Here is a 20,526-nt window from a genome sequence, read left to right on the forward strand (position 1 = left end):
ACATGCAGAAATTGTAGAAAGCATACCTTCTAGGATAGCCTGTAACCAGGACAACCAAACTAGAAATAAAAGTGTAATGCTGATCTCAAGCAGAAAATATGAAATGTGGAAATTGCAAAAGACTCACTAAAGGAGTTTGGCAGTTCAACCATTTTCTAGGCTTCAAGATTGGGATATAAAAGTCTGAATCTTGCACACTGAAATTTATGACAACTATAAAGTAGTCTTGCAGATAAAATATTACAAATTTTAAAGAAGATCTAAGGACAGGATACCATTTTTTAAAATAATAAGGTCAGGAAAGACCATTCTAATTTTACTCAGGATAGATAGATAGCTTGAGTTACAGGCAGGATGTTAAACTTCATCCAGTACAGTCAGATGTTGGTAACCCAAATCTTTCAGAATTGGAATACAAAATAACCCCTAAATCTTCTCAATATAAAATGGAGAAAATTATGTCTTGAATGTCTTTACTTAGATTCCCTTTATCTATACTGTTTGGCATTTCTCACATAGTCTTTTATAATAAATATGCTGTTTACTTTGGCTTTGGAAATTGACTAAAAATAAGCATACATATAAAAAAAATCTTAATTAACCAGTGAATTCTCTTCTATGGGATACAAAATCGCAAATTTTTTTAGAGCTGGAAGGAATTGTAGAGATCATTTAGTTCAGTCTCTTATTTTAAGATAAAGAAACTATGGAGAAAAAAGTGGAGTCATCTAAAGTGATGAATGTAGATGAATAGGATATTCACAAGCCAACTTAAATTTTAAAAGACATGTACAGAGATGGAAGCAAGATTCAGGTAAAAGAAGATGAACATAAAAGTATGTAATGGTCCTATTTAAATAGTATCAGGAGTCCTAAAATGAGTTGGTAAAGAAACCTAAAGGTGAAGAAAGCTAAAGAAAAAACTTAAGAAATTTTCCTAATTATATTAAAGAATAGGATAGTCTCAAAAGGAGCAAGACCCTGTTCAGGATTGATGACTAAAGGCAGTGTTTTTCAATTCTTATATTACACTGATTTCTTTTGTCAAGAACAATAATCTTCAAATTGGAGGTAAAAAATTGAATAAAGGTAAAGAGAACACAGTTACCTTAATAAGCTCATCACCTGGTCAGATTATGTCATCCGATACAGAACCAATTGGTAGACAGACATGAATGCTAGACAATTGATAGTAGTCTTTAAAAATATATATAAAGAATAGGAGAGGTCTTTCAAGATTGGAGAGGGACTAATCTGATTTTCAAAACAGAAGAGATTGGATTATATTAACCATAGGGCAATAAGCTTACCTTCAATTTCTGGAAAAATTTTGGAACATATTAGAATGGTTAGTGAATATTTAACAAAAGAAGCAACAATCAAAAAAGAGTCAGCATGATTTAATCAAGAATAGACCATACGTTCTAAAATGATTTCCTCTTTAAAATAAGTTATTCAGCTGATAAATCAGGGAATGCTAAGAATACAGGTTACCTAGATTTTTGCAAAACATTGATCTGATATCTCTTGCTATTCTTGTGGAAGAGATGCAGAGATCTGAGCTAAATCAAATCTGTTTAAACTGTAGGCTACAACCCCATATGTAAACATGTAATTCAATATAGGGGTCATGAAAAATTTGGCAACAGTAAAAGGATATCAAATATTCCACCAAGATTTAATTATTTATGTAAAATTTAAAAAAATATCCATCTCATTAGTATGTAAATGTGCTTTTATTTTTAATAAATGGTGAAATTCCATGTATATCAAAGAATTGTTTTAAAATTAATTTCTTTATGATTTATTATCAGTAAATGTTAGATTTTTGTACCTATTATTTATACATACTCAGGGTCATATAATAATTTCTTGGGTGAAAGGAGTCATGAGTTGAAAAAGTTCAAGAAGCCTTGGATTAAACAATGATAATAATTAGGCACATTCATAATTGGTTGAATGTCCATACCTGAAAAATAGTTACTGATGCTTTGAGATCAAGTTGTCAGGGAAGCATTTCAGAGATCTTTATCTAGTCCTCTGCTATTTTACAATTTTCATCAATGAATAGGAAAACTGCAAAGATTGTATACTTATTAAAATTATAGAAGAAATAAAGCTGAGTTTACTTTGAGTTCACAGAGTTAGGATTTAAAAAGAGCTGGACAAAGGCTAGAACAGACATGTCAAATCAAGCATGCTTCCAGGGATACTGACCAAGCTATATTAAAATGTAATTGTGAAGCGTTTTAACAAAATAAATGAAAGTACAGTAAAACATAATGTTACATTTAAAAAAATACATCATAAAAAGCCTGTAGAGATCCTTACATATGGCTTGGTGGCTTTTGTTTCCATTTGAATTTGACACCATCAGGCTAGAACACTAGGGCAGATTGAATAAAACGAAACATAATGGGTCTTAGTATAAAATTTCACACTTGGGTTAGGAAAAAAAAAAACACCTCAAGTTTATAAGTACAATTTGGGATAGTATGATCCCAAAATGGTTCATTTGAAAAAGATCAGTAGTATTTAGCAGACTTCATGGCAGGTATGAGTCTACTGATAGGGCATTTAAGAAAATTAATGTTATTCTGGTATTCTTGAAGAGAAGCGAAAGGAAATAATAGTCCTGTATTCTGCCCTGGTTAAGCTATATCAAAAGAATTATATTTAGTTCTAGGTTCTAGTTTTGCTGTGTTTAGTTCTAAATGTCAATTTTTTGGAAAGGTGTTGATAAATTGGATATAATACAGAGGAGATAAACAAGGGTTATGAAGATCCTTGGGTCATATAGAAATTGGTTAAAGCAATTGGAGATATTTAGTCTGAAGAAGAAAAGATTAAAGGAAGACCTGATATTTATCTTTATTTTGAGGTCTGTCATATGGGATAGATGTCATACTTATTCCTCTTAAAAGTAGAACACAGAACTAGATAAATTGACAATGCTTTCTCACAAATAAATAAATTTAATTTTGATATGAGGAAAAATTTCTTGCCCCAACATAGTAACTAGGTCCAAAAATAGAATAGGTTAGTTTTGGAAGCATTTTGTTCTGGCCCTTTGGAAGTGTTGGAGTCCATGATCAGCCATGTTGCAGGAAGAATTCCTTTTTAGATACAGATTAGATTTGAGCCCTGAGGTTCATTTCTCTTAAGAATAATAGTTAATATTTATATAGTTAATGTGTTAGGCACTGTGCAATAAGCACTTTACAATTATCATATCATTTAATCCTCACTACAACCCTGTGAAGGAGGTGATACTATTATTCCCATTTTACATATGAAAAAAATTGGAGTGTATAGAGGAAAACTAGCTTATGCAGTATCATACAACTAGTAAATTTCAGGTCTTTCTGACTCCTGACCCAGGACTCTATCCATTGTTCTATCTAGCTGCTCTGTATATTGGTGACTTATCTAAAGACATGGTAACAAATTCAGATTATCTCAACAAATACTGATTAAGCACTTTGATGGGACTTGTTAGTGACAGAAGCAAATGGATAATGAGTTTCTTTACAAACTAAGGCAAAACAAATATTTCAATATGCTTTAGAATTGATAGCATTGATTAACTCTCCACCTAAAATGGAAAATACCGCGCAATGTCTCTTTTAGTTACTTTTTACTCCTGCACAGATATCATTTTGATGTTACTATTGAAGATACTTGAGACAGGATGCATTAATACAAAAATCCATTATTGCTATCAGCAAAGTTCCTTGAGCACTAAGATGAGAATTTTATTTTAGTGATAATCTAGTATAGTGATAATCTAATAATTTGAAAATTCCATCATAAAATGAAAGTTGAATAATGTTGAGAATGAATGACTCATGGAATTACACATCCAATGTTTTTGCCTAAAAATGACATGAAATTAAATTTCAGAGAAAGAAAAAGTCAAGTTAACTGGTGAGGGGACAAGATTTAAAAGGTGACTAGAAGTTAGCAAACTCTCTAGAGGAAGATCTTAAAAATTCTGTTGATTAAAATAGGTTTTACTTGACTGTTTAGTATTACAGGAAATATAATAAATGTCACCTTCTTTTGTAGACAAATTTCTCAAGAAGATAAAAACTGGGAGACAAATATCCAGGAGCTACAAAAAAAGGTAAATAATAATGAGAACATATCTTATTTTAAAAGAATTCTTCAAGCATACACAAAGGGATACTCATTTCCTAACATACCCACAGAGTATAATAAAATATGCAGTACTATGTTGCTTTTTTTTGGTGGGGGTAAGGGAGAGAGGCAAGGATAAGTATCTGTGTCTTCCATGTTAGATAGCAGATGAGTGTTAAGTAAAATTTATAGAAGGTACATAACAAAAACTGGAGTCCAAGTCAGTAGGACCAACTTTTGGATCAAATTGCTTTATAATGAAGGATTTTAGGGTTTTAAATCCCAAAATGATTTTAAATGAATCAATTAGAAACATTGAATTAATGTAAACCAGTCTCAAGAGGAGGCCTAAAGAACCTAGAAACTTCCTTAGACAAAAAATACTTGATCTTTATGCTAAGTGGAGGGATATGGCAGCCAAGAGTAATACTGATTTAGAATAGAAACTCATTTATAAACCATTGTGGCAGAGGATGCCAATAATTATCATTATTTAAAGAAATTTTAGTATGTGGATAGAAAGAAAAAAACTAATATTCCCAATGTGGCCTGATTAAAGAGAAACCAGATATTTGTTTAAAGAAAAAAAAATTACAATTTTGGTCACAGAAGTTGTTATGTATTTGAAGGGAGTAGGTTGTATTCCATTTGTTGAATAGCATATATTACGTATTATACCTATTAGCTTAAAAATGCTTTAGGATACATTGAATTCTAGTTAAATTCATGAGTATGAAAAATTTCTCTTTGCCTTGATATCTATTTTATTTGCCATTCTCCAACCCACTCTGCCTTTTCATACTTTATGTCGTTCATCAAAATTCTCAAACTGATCTTATCCCATAGAATCATAGATTTAGGGTCATCTAATTCATCATTCTTATTTTATCTATAAGAAAACTGAAGACTATGAAGATTAAGTGACCTGAATAGGTCACATAGCTGAGCCAGGATTTGACCAAATTCTTAGATTTTTTTTTGGCAAGGCAATTGGGGTTAAGTAACTTTCCCAGAGGCACACGTAGCTAGTAAATGTTAAGTGTTTGAGGTCAGATTTGAACCCAGGTGGTCCTGACCCCACTCAGATTCTTAAATTTAGCATTATTTAAAGCTCAGTGTGAATTTAACACTTTTTTCTCTTCTATGTATAGCTGATGTCTAAATAAAAAGCTCTGTTCCCAGGTAAAACCATTTTAGGAATCAGAACAGCAGATGACAGAGATTTTCTTTGGTGCTTTTTTGTTGCCCATGGAATCACACAATGAAGGATGCTGCCTCATCTATTCATTAATAGATAATAATTCATTAGATTTCTCTTACCCTTCCCCTACCAGTGCATTTCTGGTAGGCTCAGGCTAACAGAGGCAAAGATGGGACACCATTCTCTGCTCAAAGTCTTAAAGGTTTGTTGTTGCTTCAGGCAAAAGTCCCAAGCTAGAGAACTGCATATTTGTTCCCTGCTTCTTTCATAAGTCCCTTGGATGAATACAGCTTCTCTGTAAACATTTTTGTTTGTACTGGCAGGAGTTAAAATGCAATCTCAAATCTTTGTCTGACCAGAGAGATGGAAAAATTGTTTCTCATTTCTGGGATGACTTTAATAGGGAACAAATAGAGTTGCTTTTCAGTATCATCATTGTGGAAACGCCAGTCTCATAAATTAAAATTAATTAAAAGTGGTAGGGTATGAACATTTAGCAGGTAAAAACATTCTGGTTTCTCTGCCCCACCCAGACTCTGAAAATGTTTGTTCTGTGAAAATGCCCTTTTAAATCTCTTTCTAGACTCTGCTCCTAAAATCTGTGGTCTTTGAAGATTGATAGATGACAAATGTCTCTAACAACTAGTAGGCAGATAGCTTACACTGCTTTACTCAGCTTTACTTGCTACCTTTCTCCTGGAAGGTTTGCTTCTCTTGGGAACAGTGAAGTCATGGCATTGTATTCTGTGAAGTAGGAAGAATATTGAACTAAATATATACAACCACCCAGGCATTTGTAGAAAATCTTTAAATTCCCCAGTTGATCTAATGGTATTTGTCTGTTTAAGGATACCTTTGATACTGCAAAGAAACCAGAACAGTGCTCTTTTATAGTGTTGTGCTGGGGAACAAGGACAGATTGTACTTCAAAGGTTTTCTGTACTGCATAGTGAAAATGTACTTCTCTCACCTTTTTAGTTAGTCTACTTCAATTTCTAAATCACTATTTGCTTTCTCATGTTTTTAAAAATACACTAAATTTTTATCTTTTTCTTTTAACAAATTTTATCTACTTTTTGAATTAAATTAACTAATTAATTAAATTTCTAATTTCCCCCCTTCCTGTATGTAATCCTCCCTTTTTTTTAGAAGAAAGTTATGGTACTGATTCAAATTAGGAATGGTTTAAGAACAAATTTCCTGTTTGGAATACGTTTAAAAATGTGTCTAAAATGTCTATACCTTTTGACCCAGAGATTTTATTGGTAGGTGTAGATGCCAAGGACATTCAAAATTTTCACAGCAACACTTTTGGTGGGGGCAAAGAATTGGAAACAAAACAAGTGCCTAATTCTTAAGAAAAAACCTAAAAAAAATAAATAGCAAATTAAAAAAAAAAAAAGAAAAACCTAAATAGCTTGATATCTTTCTCTAATGATGACATTGATGGGAAGACATATACACTGACACAATACATTGGAAATACAAACAGGAAAACTACACACACAGTGACTATATAGAGAGGGCTGTCACCCACTTGCAGCATGGAGATGTCATTTAGCTTCTTTCTCCCTTACCCTTCTTCAAAGAGATTTTAATTCCTACAAGAGGAGAAGCAAGTGTTTGGACCCAGAAGCTTTCTCACTCTGCTTGCTTCAGAGAAAGAGTGTGCTGGGGTAAAATCATATCTACCTCTTCCCTTAAATATTATTAATCTAGCGGGAAATATAGTATTTAGGTGCAAGTTATCTTCTGATCATTCTTCAAAATGGAATAAAGGAGGACCCCCAGTCCCTAAATCCAAAGCTTAACTCTTTTCCCAAATACTAGCTCCACAATGAACACAAGATAGCAGGTAGCAAAGAAACCCATTTATCCAAGTCCATAGCAAGCATAAATCAGAGAAGGCCTACGACAGAATGTATGAGTTCTCCTATAGGAGAAAGGTAACTCAGTTCCACCAAGAGATTTAATGCTAGTGAAACTGAGGCAAGACAGAGATTAGGTTTTTAATATTTTAATAGTGGAAAATTGGACTAGCTGAAATTAGCCAGCTGAATGGGATTCTTGTCTCAAAGCATCCAGCAGTGAGCAATTAATTCCAGAAACTTATAGAGCTCCGGCTATCAGGGAAACAAAGGCAAGGGGTGGTGGTGGAGCAGAACACTGGGTAAGTCATAATTTCAGAAAGGACCATAACTTCTTAATTCTGACAGGTTGGGGGTCAAGAAAGTTGAGAGCAAGAGACACAGCGTCTGGGGCAAAAGATAGTGAGCACCCAGGCATTTGAGATAAGAGATTAGGAGTTTTATGACTCATTGGAATGTGAGAGTGACCAGAGCTTAATGGGTTAAAGAAAAGGGGGATGGCCATAATATTTTCTTCAAGGTATAACATAATAATTCAGGGAAACTGAGGCAGGGAAACAGGTATTATAATTCAGGGAAACTGAGGCAGGGAAACTGACGTATTGCAGAGAGTCTTAGCTCTCTCTTTCCCACCACCCTACCCAAATCCCAGGAAGTTCCCTGAAGTCTCCATTGTGGAATGTAGGGGATAAGGAGATGGTAGAGACTGCCACCTCCTCTCATGGCACTTTCTTCTCAGAGTCTTTTTTCTTCAGTACATAAAGTTGGTTTGGCTCCTTCTGTCTTCTTCTCAAAGCTGGAAACCAGAAGTGCCAGAAGCAACTATAGAGCTTGAACAAACTTCAAGGCACTTGATGAGATTTGAAGCAGAGCCAAACACTTGAAGAACTTAGAGCTCTTCTCTCTCCTCTTACAAATTCTGTTCTACCCTTCACCAAACATGAGGCATTAATTTCCAGTGAAAAATGAGTCCCTTACCAATGGGCTTTGGGATTTGTGTTACAAATACAACGATGTAAAAACAAAAAACAACAATAAAGGAACTGGATTCTGTGAAATTATAATGACTAAACCCACACTGGTCCCAAAGAACAGTGGAAAAATGCATTTTCCCCCCAATGCAGTGTTAGAGGACTATAGGTATGAAGTATTCCAAAACACTGTCATCATACAGCCCCAGTGCTGGCTAATGTTGCTGAGTTGTTTCCTCCTCCTCTTCTCTTTGTATATCTTCCTCAATTGATAGAGTAATAGGGAAGCATGTATTCTGAAATAAAAGGTATTAATAAAAATAAAATATACTTTAAAAATGAACACATTGCTGAATTCATAAGGGTATTCTGGGTCACATACTTATGTTTTTCTTTCCACAGCATAGGATAGCAGACAAAATTCTCCTCATCAAATGCCTGACTGTGCTGGGATTTGTTATCTTCATGTTCTTTCTCAATTCATTTGTACCAGGCATTCACCTAGATCTTGGTGAGTAGTATGACTTAATTATTTTTATTTTTCTTATTGATGGATGTTGAATCTGATAAAGACAAGGGATGGCAAATTTCACATGGTTGCTGTTGAGTTGTGTCTATTTGTGACACATGCCAATGTTGTCCACAGAGATTTCTAGGCAAAAATATTAGAGCCTTTTGCCATTTTCCTTCCATAATACATTAAGGGAAACAGAGATTAAAGACTTGCCCAGGTTTATATAGTTAGTATTTGAACTTAGGTCTTCCTGACTCTAGGCCCAGTGTTCTAGCCACTAAATAGTTGCCTCAAATTTTACATTATTAGTATTCAATGATTCCTAAATCTTCTGTCATTTCACCACCAATTCATTTGAGTTCTGGTTAGAGATGAAACCTTTCCATAGTAGGAACAGAGGTGGAAGAGAGGTTATATCTTCTTATTTGGGGGTGAGGGTGAGGTAAAAGCATCATGAGGAGGAAAGTGAATAAGTTACTTCTCTCAACAGGAAGAGATATGATTCTTTTTTTTTTTTTTTTTTTTTTTTTTTTTTTTTTTTTTTTTTTGAGTAGGGTGTACCCTTTTTGAGGGAGAAGCACAGATGGAAGCTGTCAGAAAGAGTAAAAGAAGAGATGATAGCAGTGACTGGTCTGAATGTCCTTAAAAATTGTCAACTTTTTCCAGAGTTCAGTTTAAGAAAAACAAAACGATATTAGGCTGTACATGAGCTTTCTCTCAAGTGGGAGTGAATGCATAAGGATCTGCAGTTAGAACTGGGCTCATGAAAGGGTTTGGTGAAGAGGATTATAAGGCCATAAGCAAGGAGGCATCCCTGACTTAGAATATCTGGCATATTGTCAATCAAGATCAGATTTTTCCATAAAGCAAGGAACATCCCTGGCTCAGGGATATCTGTGAAAGCTTGATAAGATCTTATGGTTGCTGATACAACAGGAGGATTTCAGGTTTACTTACAGAACAGCACAGAGGATTGTTGATATGTCCATGTAAAAGGGCCCAATTAATCTTCTCTGGCCACCCCAGGTTTTCAGTCTTCTTTGACTGATAGTTCAAGGAAATCCTACAAAATCCCACAAAATCATCTTCTGTGCTGTGCTTGGCATACTTACTATAAGTTTACGTTAGTCTGACCATACATTCTTAAGACTATTAAGGGCAGGAAATAGCAATTCTAGATTATAATTTATTCTTTATTGAGAAAAAGAAATATTTTAAAAGAAATCAAAGTTATCTTCCTTAGCTGATCCCTTTTCCTTCCTTCCTTATTTTTCTAGCTTTTCTTTCCCTTCCTTCCTTCCTTCCTTCCTTCCTTCCTTCCTTCCTTCCTTCCTCCCTCCCTCCCTTCCTTCCTTCCTTCCTTCCTCCCTCCCTCCCTTCCTTCCTTCCTTCCTTCCTTCCTTCCTTCCTTCCTTCCTTCCTTCCTTCCTTCCTTCCTTCCTTCCTTCCTTCTTCCTACCTTCCTCTCTCTCTTTCTTTCTCCTTTCAATTTTCTAAATAAATAATCATATTCTCAGTAAATAGAGGGATAGTTTTATCTCCTTTTTTAAACTATTTTCATGCCTTTAATTTCTGTTTCTGTTCTTGTAATAGTTAAGATTTTTATATTCATGATAAAAACAGTGAAGAAAAGGAGCATCTTTATTTTATTCTTATATTTTGGAAAATTTATAGTAGTTTCTATTTGTGTATAATGCTAGATTTTTTTAGATATGTTACTTTATATTACATTAAAAATCCTTTTATGTCAACGCTTTCAATGTTTTGTTTTTATTAGTATAAGTGAATGTTATGGTTAAAAGCTTTTTCTGCATCTATTTATATAACCAAAGGTTTGAGATGTTTTTGTTTTTCATATGATTAATCATGTTGTTTTCCCAATGTTTAATCATAATGTACCTCAAGTATAAATTTTTGATCATGGTAAATGATTTTTTTGATAAGTTACTGAATCTTTTTGCTAAAATTTTAATTAATATTTAAGAATAGATATGCATTAATTATACTATTTTGTGGTTTTTTTTTATATTTGTCTGATTTAGGTATATTTGTCTCATAAGTTGAACCTGGTAATTTATTTTCTCTCTCCCTCTCTCCTCCAGAATAATTTTTATAGAACAGGTATGAAGTGATGTTTAAACATTTGATAGAATTCCATCTGGACTGGGATTGTTTTTTTCCCCTGTCATCATTCCTCTACAACTGGTTCTTTTTCTTTTTCTGAAATTGTGTGATTTAAGATTCCAATTTAGTTTCTTTTAATCTGGACATTTTATATTTTGTAGATATTCTATTTCTTTTGGATTCTTAGATATGTTAGCACATTATTGCCATTCTGTGCAGATTTTTAAATCTCTATCTCTTAGTATCTATCACTTTCTTTCACTACGTATTTACATCTCTAGTTATCTTCAGTATATGTACTACATAATTTTTACTCTTTAAGTCCAAACTGAACTTATTTGATTTTTTTTAATACCTGAGGCAATTGGGTTTAAGTGACTTGTCCAGGATCACGCAGTTAGGAAGTGTTAAGTGTCCGAGACCAGATTTGAATTCAGGTCCTCCTGACTTCAGGGCTGGTGACCTATCTACCACCTACCTGCCCCATTTGCTTTCTTCTTAACTGTGAATCTCCTAATTCTGACTTTACTATTGCTGTCCATGGTATCTTCATTACCTTAGTGTCTAGCTTGCTAGCCAAGCCCCAGATTTTTAGTGTATAAGGCTGTACACAAAGAATTTTTAATTGTCCTTTAAAGACTAGCCCATTAACTATCTCTTCTGTGACTTCAAGAATATCTTCCTGAAGTCTTTCAAACTATGAACTAAGACTCACACACTGAAGAGTATTCCCTTACATTCATATATAACTAATTCTGTCATTCTCCAATTGATGGACATTCCCTCAATTTCCAGAGAATATTGATTTGTAAGGTAAGGATCAAGTCTGATATTTTGTTTTGAATCTGAGGAAGGATAGGTAAACTGTAAAGTCATTTTATCAGCAAGATACTGTTCCAAGGTATTTTAATTACTGGAACATTCCTCCCCTCACTCTATCTTGTACAGTCCTTAGCTTCCTTCAAAACTCAGCACTGATGCTATTTTTTTTTACCTGAGGCTTTTCCTCATTTTCCAGTTATTAATGTTCTCTCGTTCTAGAAAGATGGCATTACTTTGTATTTACTTCTTTGGATATTCATTGTATCCCTCAATGGAATAGAAGTAACCTGAGGGTGTTTATTATTATCACTAATTATAGTTTTTCTATTCCCAACAGCTGGGAGAGTACCTTGAGGGTAGTGGATGCTAACTAAATATTTGTAGTATTAAGTTGAAAGCTGTGGCTTAATTCTTGCAAAACTCAGCATTATCCCTGCTACTAAGATAGTATCTTAAAAATGGGCTCCCTTCAGTTCATCACTTTGCATCCAATGGCTCATCTTGCCTGGTTTTGGTTTTAGGATGAGTACAGATTGCTCCTTTGAAAAGGCTCTTTTTGAGTCTGGAATAGTGAGATGTAGAGACCACTCAAGGATTATACAGGGGGTCAGTAAGGGAGTGGGAGAGGACCTGTACACAGTAAATGGTTAATAGATGTATGCTGAATTAAATGGAAGTAATTCAAAGAATAGAGGTTCAGAACTGGCAGCAGTTACTACTAAAAATGACTGGAGAGTCATCCAGAGCTCATGGATCTTCTGACAGGTCCCCTTCTCTGAAACAGTTTTCTCCTTAATAAAAGAGCATCACAACAAAGGACTTATAGGTGGAACAGCCGCTAGTGATCAGCTAATCCAACCCCCTTTTTACAGATGAGGAAACTTAGACCTAGAAAGGGGTAGGGGCTGCACAACACTATGCAGCTAGTGAGCCCCAGAGCTCCTTGAACTCTCAAGTCAGGGCTTTTTTCACTGTCTGTGGCCTATAGACTTTTTGTTCTCTGGCCTTCAGGGGTACCTATGCTCAGACATATTCATCCTTTAATGGGATAATATCACTTCTTCAGCTAGATTGCAAGCTCTGTATAGGCAGGGGTCACATTTTGTTTACCATCGTAATCCCTTTGGCAGAGAACACAGGGAATGATGGCACTCAGTCAATATTTGTTAATATCTGGTTACTAATTGATTCCAAAATTAAGTGCAAACCCTTCACTGTTGAATTTAAAGCTTTCCTTTCAAATAAGCTGCTGTCTCCATATTAACTGTTTGGTTACAATTTATTGCTAGAGAGATAAAACAAAGAATGGAAACACTATTGGGCTAGAATTGACCACCCTTGAAGCATATGATTCCACAGTGGGAGCCATTTTCTGATGATGTTTGAAGATAGACACACGTAATCAAAATTCCTGGGTCACATTGGACACAGAAGAAAAATTCTATCAGCCAGATAAAGCCAAACTGATGCTGGGGTGACGGGAATTCTGAGATGCAGGGGACTCACTAAATTTCACTCTGCGATCAGGATAGTCAAGGGCTCCCACCTAATTCTTCCATATGCAAAGGAAGACGCATTGTGAGACTTAGAAGCAGACTACAAAGTCCTATGGCTAATTCTGTCAGCATAGGACCAGATGGCCAGATGGATTCCCATCCCGAGCTTTTTCCTCTCTACATCTTTGCTAAGGCTGTGTCCATGCCCTCGAACAACCTGCTCTCCTGATGATACTGACCCATCCATCCTGCAAAGGCCCACTTGAGACCCATCACCTCTATAATACTTTTCCAAATTTTCCCCCAGGTCTTCAAATGGAAGAGATCTCTCCCTCATGTGATTTTTTAAAAAATGGGACACTTCATGAATTTGTGTATCTTCCTTGTGCAAGGGCCATCTTCTCTGTAATGTTCCAATTTTAGCATATGTGCTGCTAAAGCAAGTTCAGTACAAACCTTTATTAATATGAACATGGAATGATTGATGACTCTAAATCACCTTGATTTACTCAAGTCCCTTCCTATCTAAATGAGGTCGGACTGTCTTGGGAATCAGATAAAATTGAGCATTCCTTAAGCTGGGCATAATGGAAATTTCATGTAGTATTTGCACATCAGTAGTTGTTTGCATTGTTTGCATAGTAAACCCAGAACTTCCCCTGCTATGCCAGAAAACCAACTCAAAATGATTCATATTAACTCACAGTTTTGAAAAACAACCCAGCCAGAGATGACCTGATAAACACCACTATGCAATTATACCCCTCCCCACTTTGATTTTTGTCTTTATTACCCTTCTGTTTAGGTCTACTTTGAACTCAATTCAAACTGTACTCCCATGTATACATGTCTGCCTATTTAGGAAGAATAAAACCACAAATATAACCTGTTTTGTCTTTCTTAGACTAAACTCTGGAAAACAAAGGTTGACACTACTAATTTGGATTGTTGCAAATGCAATTGAACTTGCATACATAGATCTCTACAGCTCTTTATACCTTATAAGTTCTGGGGAGGTTCTCATTACAATTCTAACTCTTATGGAAAGATGAGTTCCCAGAACAAGTTAATCTCCCCTTTAGTGTTCTAGGTGTAATCCTAAAGGGTTGAGATTAATTTTTCTAATATTATTGCCTAAGCCCTTATTTTATTATATTCTACCCAAGAACAATTGCCAGTTGAAGCTGATTTTTCACTAATATCATTGATTGATCTAGTTATAAATGCTTTAGTATCAATTAATTTTTATAAAGAGATATTTATTTCTATAGCAAGAGAAGAATGATAAATATCCCCTTAAACTGGCATTAAATGATCCCTTATACCACTTTGGTAGCTGGAAAACATGAACTCAGATGCAAAGAGGCTAAGAAACAGGTGTAATCATGTGTTGGCCCAGGTGGAGAGATAGGGAACCGGTAGGAAGAGACTGCTGAATGCACTCCTCTCCCTACCAAGGGGCTTAGAGCAATTATTGTCATATTCGCTACTAGAAAAGAGAATCAGAGTTGTACTTATGGAAATATTATATATGAATATTCAATATTTAATCAAGAAAGTTTGCCATATGATAAATATTCAGGAAATTGTTGTTATACATTTCTGCACAATTCAAAGTCTATGTGGGAGATTGCCTCATGCTTAGCACACTGTATGTGCTTTTTAAGATTGGATTCCTATTGACCAGTCCTTTGTTCCATATATCATTCTATCACTGGAATCTAAGTCCCATTCAGGCTTGCTACCTCTCCAGGTATACTTTTCCACACACAGATTACCTCAACATATTTTTAAATGGATATTTTATTCTTATTTTCTCTTGTTTGGCTTTCAATATAGACTAAAATTATCAGTTTATCAGCCTCCATTAAGAGATGAATGTTTTATATGAGGACCATTATTAAAATGCACTTTTTTTTCTTTTCCAGTTGCTTTAACTTTTCTTCTTGGAAGGTACTTTCTATTCCTTTTTTCATCACTGTGGCTCTCTGCTAAACCCTATCTATTTTATTCACCTCCCTTTTGAGGCAGAAAGCCCAGAATTAGAGATGGCTTCCTCATTCCTTTTCTGCTAGATGACATTTCTTGCCTCCTACAGAGTTCTTTAGACTCATTTTTATGACGTCTTTACTGATTAACCCCATATGACTCCAGTCCTTTCATTTATTCAATGAATACTCAATGATTTTTTATATTTTCTACTTTCCATATATCCCTCATTTAATGAAAAAAACTTTTTGTGAGGAAACTGGAGTTAAGTGACTTGCTGACACAACATAGCTAGTGAGTATTAAGCTGTCACACAGCTGTCACACAGCTAGTGAGTATTAAGTGTCTGAGACTGGATTTGAATTCAGATCCTGTGATTCCAGGACCAATGCTATCCCACTGGGTTATCTAACTTCCCCATAATCCTCATTTTAAAGTAGTATAACTATGCAGGTAATTCTGTAAATATGTGAAAAATATAAATTCTTTACAAAAAAGATACATTACAGGAAAAGAGAGTTAATTTATTTAATAAAAACATTTACTATACATTTCCTTTAAATCATTTGTGTGGTGGAAAGAACATTGTACTTGAACCCATAAGTTAAGTCCCAGCTTTGCCAGTTTGAGAGCTTGAGAGAATTACCTCATCTCTTTGGGGGTCAGTTTCTTCATTTGAAAAAAGAGGAGAGATAGAATAAATGGTCTTTTACTTTCCTTTGAGCTTTGACCTGGTGCAATCTCTTTTAAAATTATATTCTGTAAGAAACCAGCAACCTACCAAGAACTACACTGACTCTCCAGATGAGTGCAAGAAAAATTTTATTTTAATTTCTTGCAAGAGTGGGTGTCTGAATTAGTATGCACACTTTTGAAGTGCAAATGCACAGCCTTTTCTTCTCTGTTTTAAAATTCAAGTCCTTCTTTTGTTTCCATCAATGGCTAGATACTACAGAGTTTATAGCCTATTTGAAGTGCCTAACTCCTCCACAGAAGTGTAAGCACCTACATTTCCTATTGTTTGTGTATACATCCCTTCTGCATCTACCAATAGCATGTTTCTTATTCTAATTTATTGCTTTCCTCTATAAGATTACTTTATTTTGTTCCATGTAAGCCTAACCTTTAGGTTTCATTTTTGTTTCTCTGATTTTAATTTTTTATGTAATTCTGTGGAAACTAAATCCTCATCCAATTCTCATATATTCCATCTAAATTGAATTTTTTAATGTTGTCTTTCTCATTATCCTTGTAAGTCTTTTTAGGGTAAAAAGTGATTTTTGTCCTTTCTTCACACCAGTTCTTAGCACGGTGCCTAACATATTGTAAGTGTGTAATAAATTGATGTTGATTGAAATAATAAACTTCTTCGTATTTAAAACAATCTTCATTTATGATTTCTGAAAATGGAGCTGTGAAAACCAGGCCTACTTAAAGTTCATTGGGATTCAGAGGGAGCTACTTGCCTATCCTTTTAAAGTCCAAATCACTTTGGCTCTCACTGATTGACCCATAATAGGGCCTAGCCCAAGCCTCACTTGCTGTTTGAGGTTCAAGATGTGATTTTTATCATCCTATTATTAAATGTAAATATCTTTCATTCCTGCAGTGGTGGTATCAATTTAATTCCCTTTATATTTTTGGAGTTCTAGAATATGGGAATAGCCTCAGAACAAAGCATAACATGCTATTTCCCCTTCACTTAAAATTGAGAAATTTTCCCTCCTATAAAACTAAAATAGAGAATTGTTCCATATTTAATTTTCTACTGAGGACCATGAAAGGCAAATGCTAGAGTGTTAAAAATGTAATAACTTTTAATTGCATTTGTTAGATTGGATCTGAAATCTTATTGTTGCGGCAGAATTCTTTATCACACCCTAGACGATGCAATTTTAACATTATGAACTTTTAATCACTGTGAGAATATTAGGGAGCTTCCTTAGGTAATTTAAAAGAACAATATCAATGATTTTGGTGATAAATGACTTCCACTATAGAATTCTTTGGGGTTCTGAGCAATTATTTTGTTTCTAATTTTATATAGAAATCTACTTTGAAGTAATAATAAAGCAAACATTTTAAAAACATAAAGGCAAATATTCCAGGATAACTTTACACTTTATTGTCATCCTCCTCCTATCTTGTAGTTTCCCAAAATAAATAAGAAAAGGGCAGATTCTTCTGGGGTTATATAAATACGCCAAATTTCTCTATTAATATTCAGAATAAATCACATATGAAATGATATATTCACTGTTACATTTGGAGCATTTCTACATAATTATGTGTATCAATTTTATTGATAATGAAAACTATTGGTGTTTTTCTTCTATTACTTCTATTATAACATTTGTTGGAATCTATACAGCTGTAAACACATGATTATAAAATATAGTGACCCTGGCTGACTTTTAGGAAGTCTAAATTGAATTTCAGAATACAGATGTATATTTTGATTACTTTTACACTAACCAATATCATATGTCAGGAAATATTATTACTTTTTTTTTCAAATCCCACATTAACATGGTGAAATATTGCTCTAATGTTGCTTCAGTTTGTAAGTTTCAATCTGTGCTATTGGGATATTTTTCCCTTAGCTCAATCCCAAATGGACCCTTCCATTTGTCCCAGGTCTTTCTGGTATCTAAATACCACTGACTTTTATACATTTTTCAGCCAGTTCATACATTTTCTATTTGGTTGAGGAAAGCTTTATTCAGTTCCAAGTTGATGTCTATTTTCATTGATCCTTGTTTAAGTGATCTACTTTAGCCTGACCTACCCCATTTAAGAATGTAAGCTCAATCAGTAAAAGCAGAATATATATAAAATATATATATATATATATATATATATATATATATATATATATATATATATACAGTTATAGAAATGGAGCACTAATACCTGAAGCAATCAAGAAAGACTTTTTTAAAGAAATGAAATTTACCAGAGTTTAGAAGGGAACAAGGGCTTCTAGGAAATAGAAGTGAGGAAGAATAATAAGCATTCAAGGCATTGAATCAAAGGTCTGGAAGCAAGAGAAGGAAAGTTGTCTCTAGAGAACATTAAGTATTGTCTGGGGAAGGGAATTTGAAAACCAAATAAAAAAATTCATTACCAGAAGGTTTTAATATTTAAGATTAACATTTGCTTTGTCTTCATTATTCATTTGCTTAGCTTATTCTGGTTTTCCTTGGTGTCATTATGGAATAACTATACTTCATTGATTAGGCTACAGAAACTTCTTTATAAAAATTATGTATGCATTTATTGCTGGGATGTTTCTGTTTTCTCCTAAAAGAATACATGTAGCAATATTTGGAAAATGTGTTAACTTTCCTCTCTGTACTAATGTGCTATTTACTTTATCCTAACCAATTACTTAAGAAAGATTCTTCATTGTTCTTCAGCAGAATTAATTGTGGCACAAAGAAAACGGAAAAGATCCTATAATAGAAAATTTAGAAAGCAAAGATATTGATTCATTTCAAACTTTGTAGTGGCTGTGAAGATAGAAATTACTTTGTCTCCTACAGTCCTCACTTTCTGCATCACTTATTCCTTGTTTTTAGTACCATGTATTTCAATGTTATTGCCTCCAGATGAAAAAGGTCTTCATTGAAAATATGGAAACCTTCAAAGACAGAGGAAGGAAAGAAGAGTAAAAAGTCTTTAATGTTCTGAGTGAGGACAAGAAAAAGGTTGTGCTAGAGTAGAACAAATATATTTATATCACTTTTGTCAAGATATTGCAAACAGTGACTGACACTAAATTTTCCACTGTATTATCTATGAGATGATTGAGAACAAGAAAGAGGATATGGTGTTCATTTCTGGGTCACTAAGTATATAACTCTTAAGAACAAAATGATACTTGAAAGCTCTAAAGATATCATTAAGAATATGACAAATATTTTGACCACTATTGGGTCTCTATAACAAAGAGATCAAAGAAAAGAGAAAAAGGCCCCATTGGTAGAAAAATGTTTATAGCAGCTCTTTTTGTGGTATTAAAAAATTGGAAACCAAAGGGATACTTATTAACTGATAAATGGATAAACAAATTGGGGTATATTATTATGAGGGAATACTGTTGTGGTCTAAAACAAAGCTTCTTTAACTGTAGGCTGTGTACAAATGTCTTGGGCAAAAAAGGGTCCCTAGTGGAAATTTAAGAAGCCCTGCTTTAAGTGATAAATTGGATGGTTTCAGAAGAAGCTAGAAAGAAAGAAGAACTCATATAAAGTGAAGTGACCACAATCGGGAGAACACTGTATAAAAGACAATCACCTCATTTACCCACAAGCTTATCAAGTTTTATAATTTTTTCAGTTCCTTCAATAGGCACTTAAGAGGGTGACTTACCTTTCTTGAGTGAATAACTTCCATTTTTTTTTTTTTTTACAAATAATTTAATCCTTTTTGCAGATACTTCTCATTTTTTCTTTACTGCCCATAGTCATGAAAGTGCATGACCAAAATATAAATGATAATGAGGTTAGTTAATAAAATCACATGAACATAAAAGTTAAATTATATATGTTGGAGTTGGATTATAAAACAAAAATTATGGAAGATCTCAGCATACATTTTTCAAATCTGGACAAACTTGATAAGAAATTAAAAGGAAAGAAGTCAAGCACTTGAACAGAATTTTAGAAAACTTAGAAATAATGGATTTCTGATAGTTATTGGATGGGAATAAAAAGGAATATAAATATTTCTTGGTTGTAGAACTATTAAAAAAAAACCTGACCATGTCTAAAGCATAAAGTCCTCACAAACAAATGCAGAATGGCAAAATGTTCAAAAATTCTATATTGACCACAAAGCAATAAAATTTTATTCAATAAAATGCCATTAAAAAAAGAAGGAAAATTTACTTGAGAACTTAATTTAACCCCAAAGAATTGGTATGTCAAAGCACAGATCATAGATAATATGATTAAAAATAATCTTAATAATTAGACAATATATCAGTTTTTTGAGATACAACTATAGCAGTACTTAGGGGAACCTTTAGATATCTAAACACTTTCATCAAAAAAAGTGAATCTCAAATGCAACTAAAAAAAAATCCCAGAAAAATAAGAAAACTCAAATCCCAATTAAACATTAAAATAGAAATCTTGAAAATCAAAGAAGAAATTAATAAAATTAGGAGTAAAAATTGAACTAATAAAGCTGGTGAATTTTTTGAGGAAAATTCACTAAAATAGATGAACAATTAATCTGATTAAAAAAAGAAAAATATACTAATATAAAAATGAAGAAATAAAGGATATTATTAGAAATTGTTCTGATATTTATAGGTTGAGAATATGTGTTATGACCAAATTGGATATAATAGGAATACATGGTTGCCTCAATATTAGGAAAATTATCAATTATA

General features: G+C 33.7%; 1 protein-coding gene and 1 pseudogene across 1 annotated transcript in view; one reads left to right on the forward strand and one right to left on the reverse strand.

Moving 5' to 3' along the window:
* OCA2 (OCA2 melanosomal transmembrane protein) overlaps positions 1–20,526 on the forward strand; it is a 313,841-nt gene that overhangs the window by 237,905 nt on the left and 55,410 nt on the right. Inside the window, exons 16-17 of the mRNA XM_031959092.1 lie at positions 4,069–4,126; positions 8,583–8,691. Of these exons, the coding sequence (XP_031814952.1) occupies positions 4,069–4,126; positions 8,583–8,691 (167 nt within the window). The remainder of the gene's footprint in view (positions 1–4,068; positions 4,127–8,582; positions 8,692–20,526) is intronic.
* LOC111719991 lies at positions 13,483–13,579 on the reverse strand (annotated as a pseudogene).

This window comes from Sarcophilus harrisii, chromosome 3, assembly GCF_902635505.1.
Source record: "Sarcophilus harrisii chromosome 3, mSarHar1.11, whole genome shotgun sequence".
Classification (NCBI taxonomy): domain Eukaryota; kingdom Metazoa; phylum Chordata; class Mammalia; order Dasyuromorphia; family Dasyuridae; genus Sarcophilus; species Sarcophilus harrisii.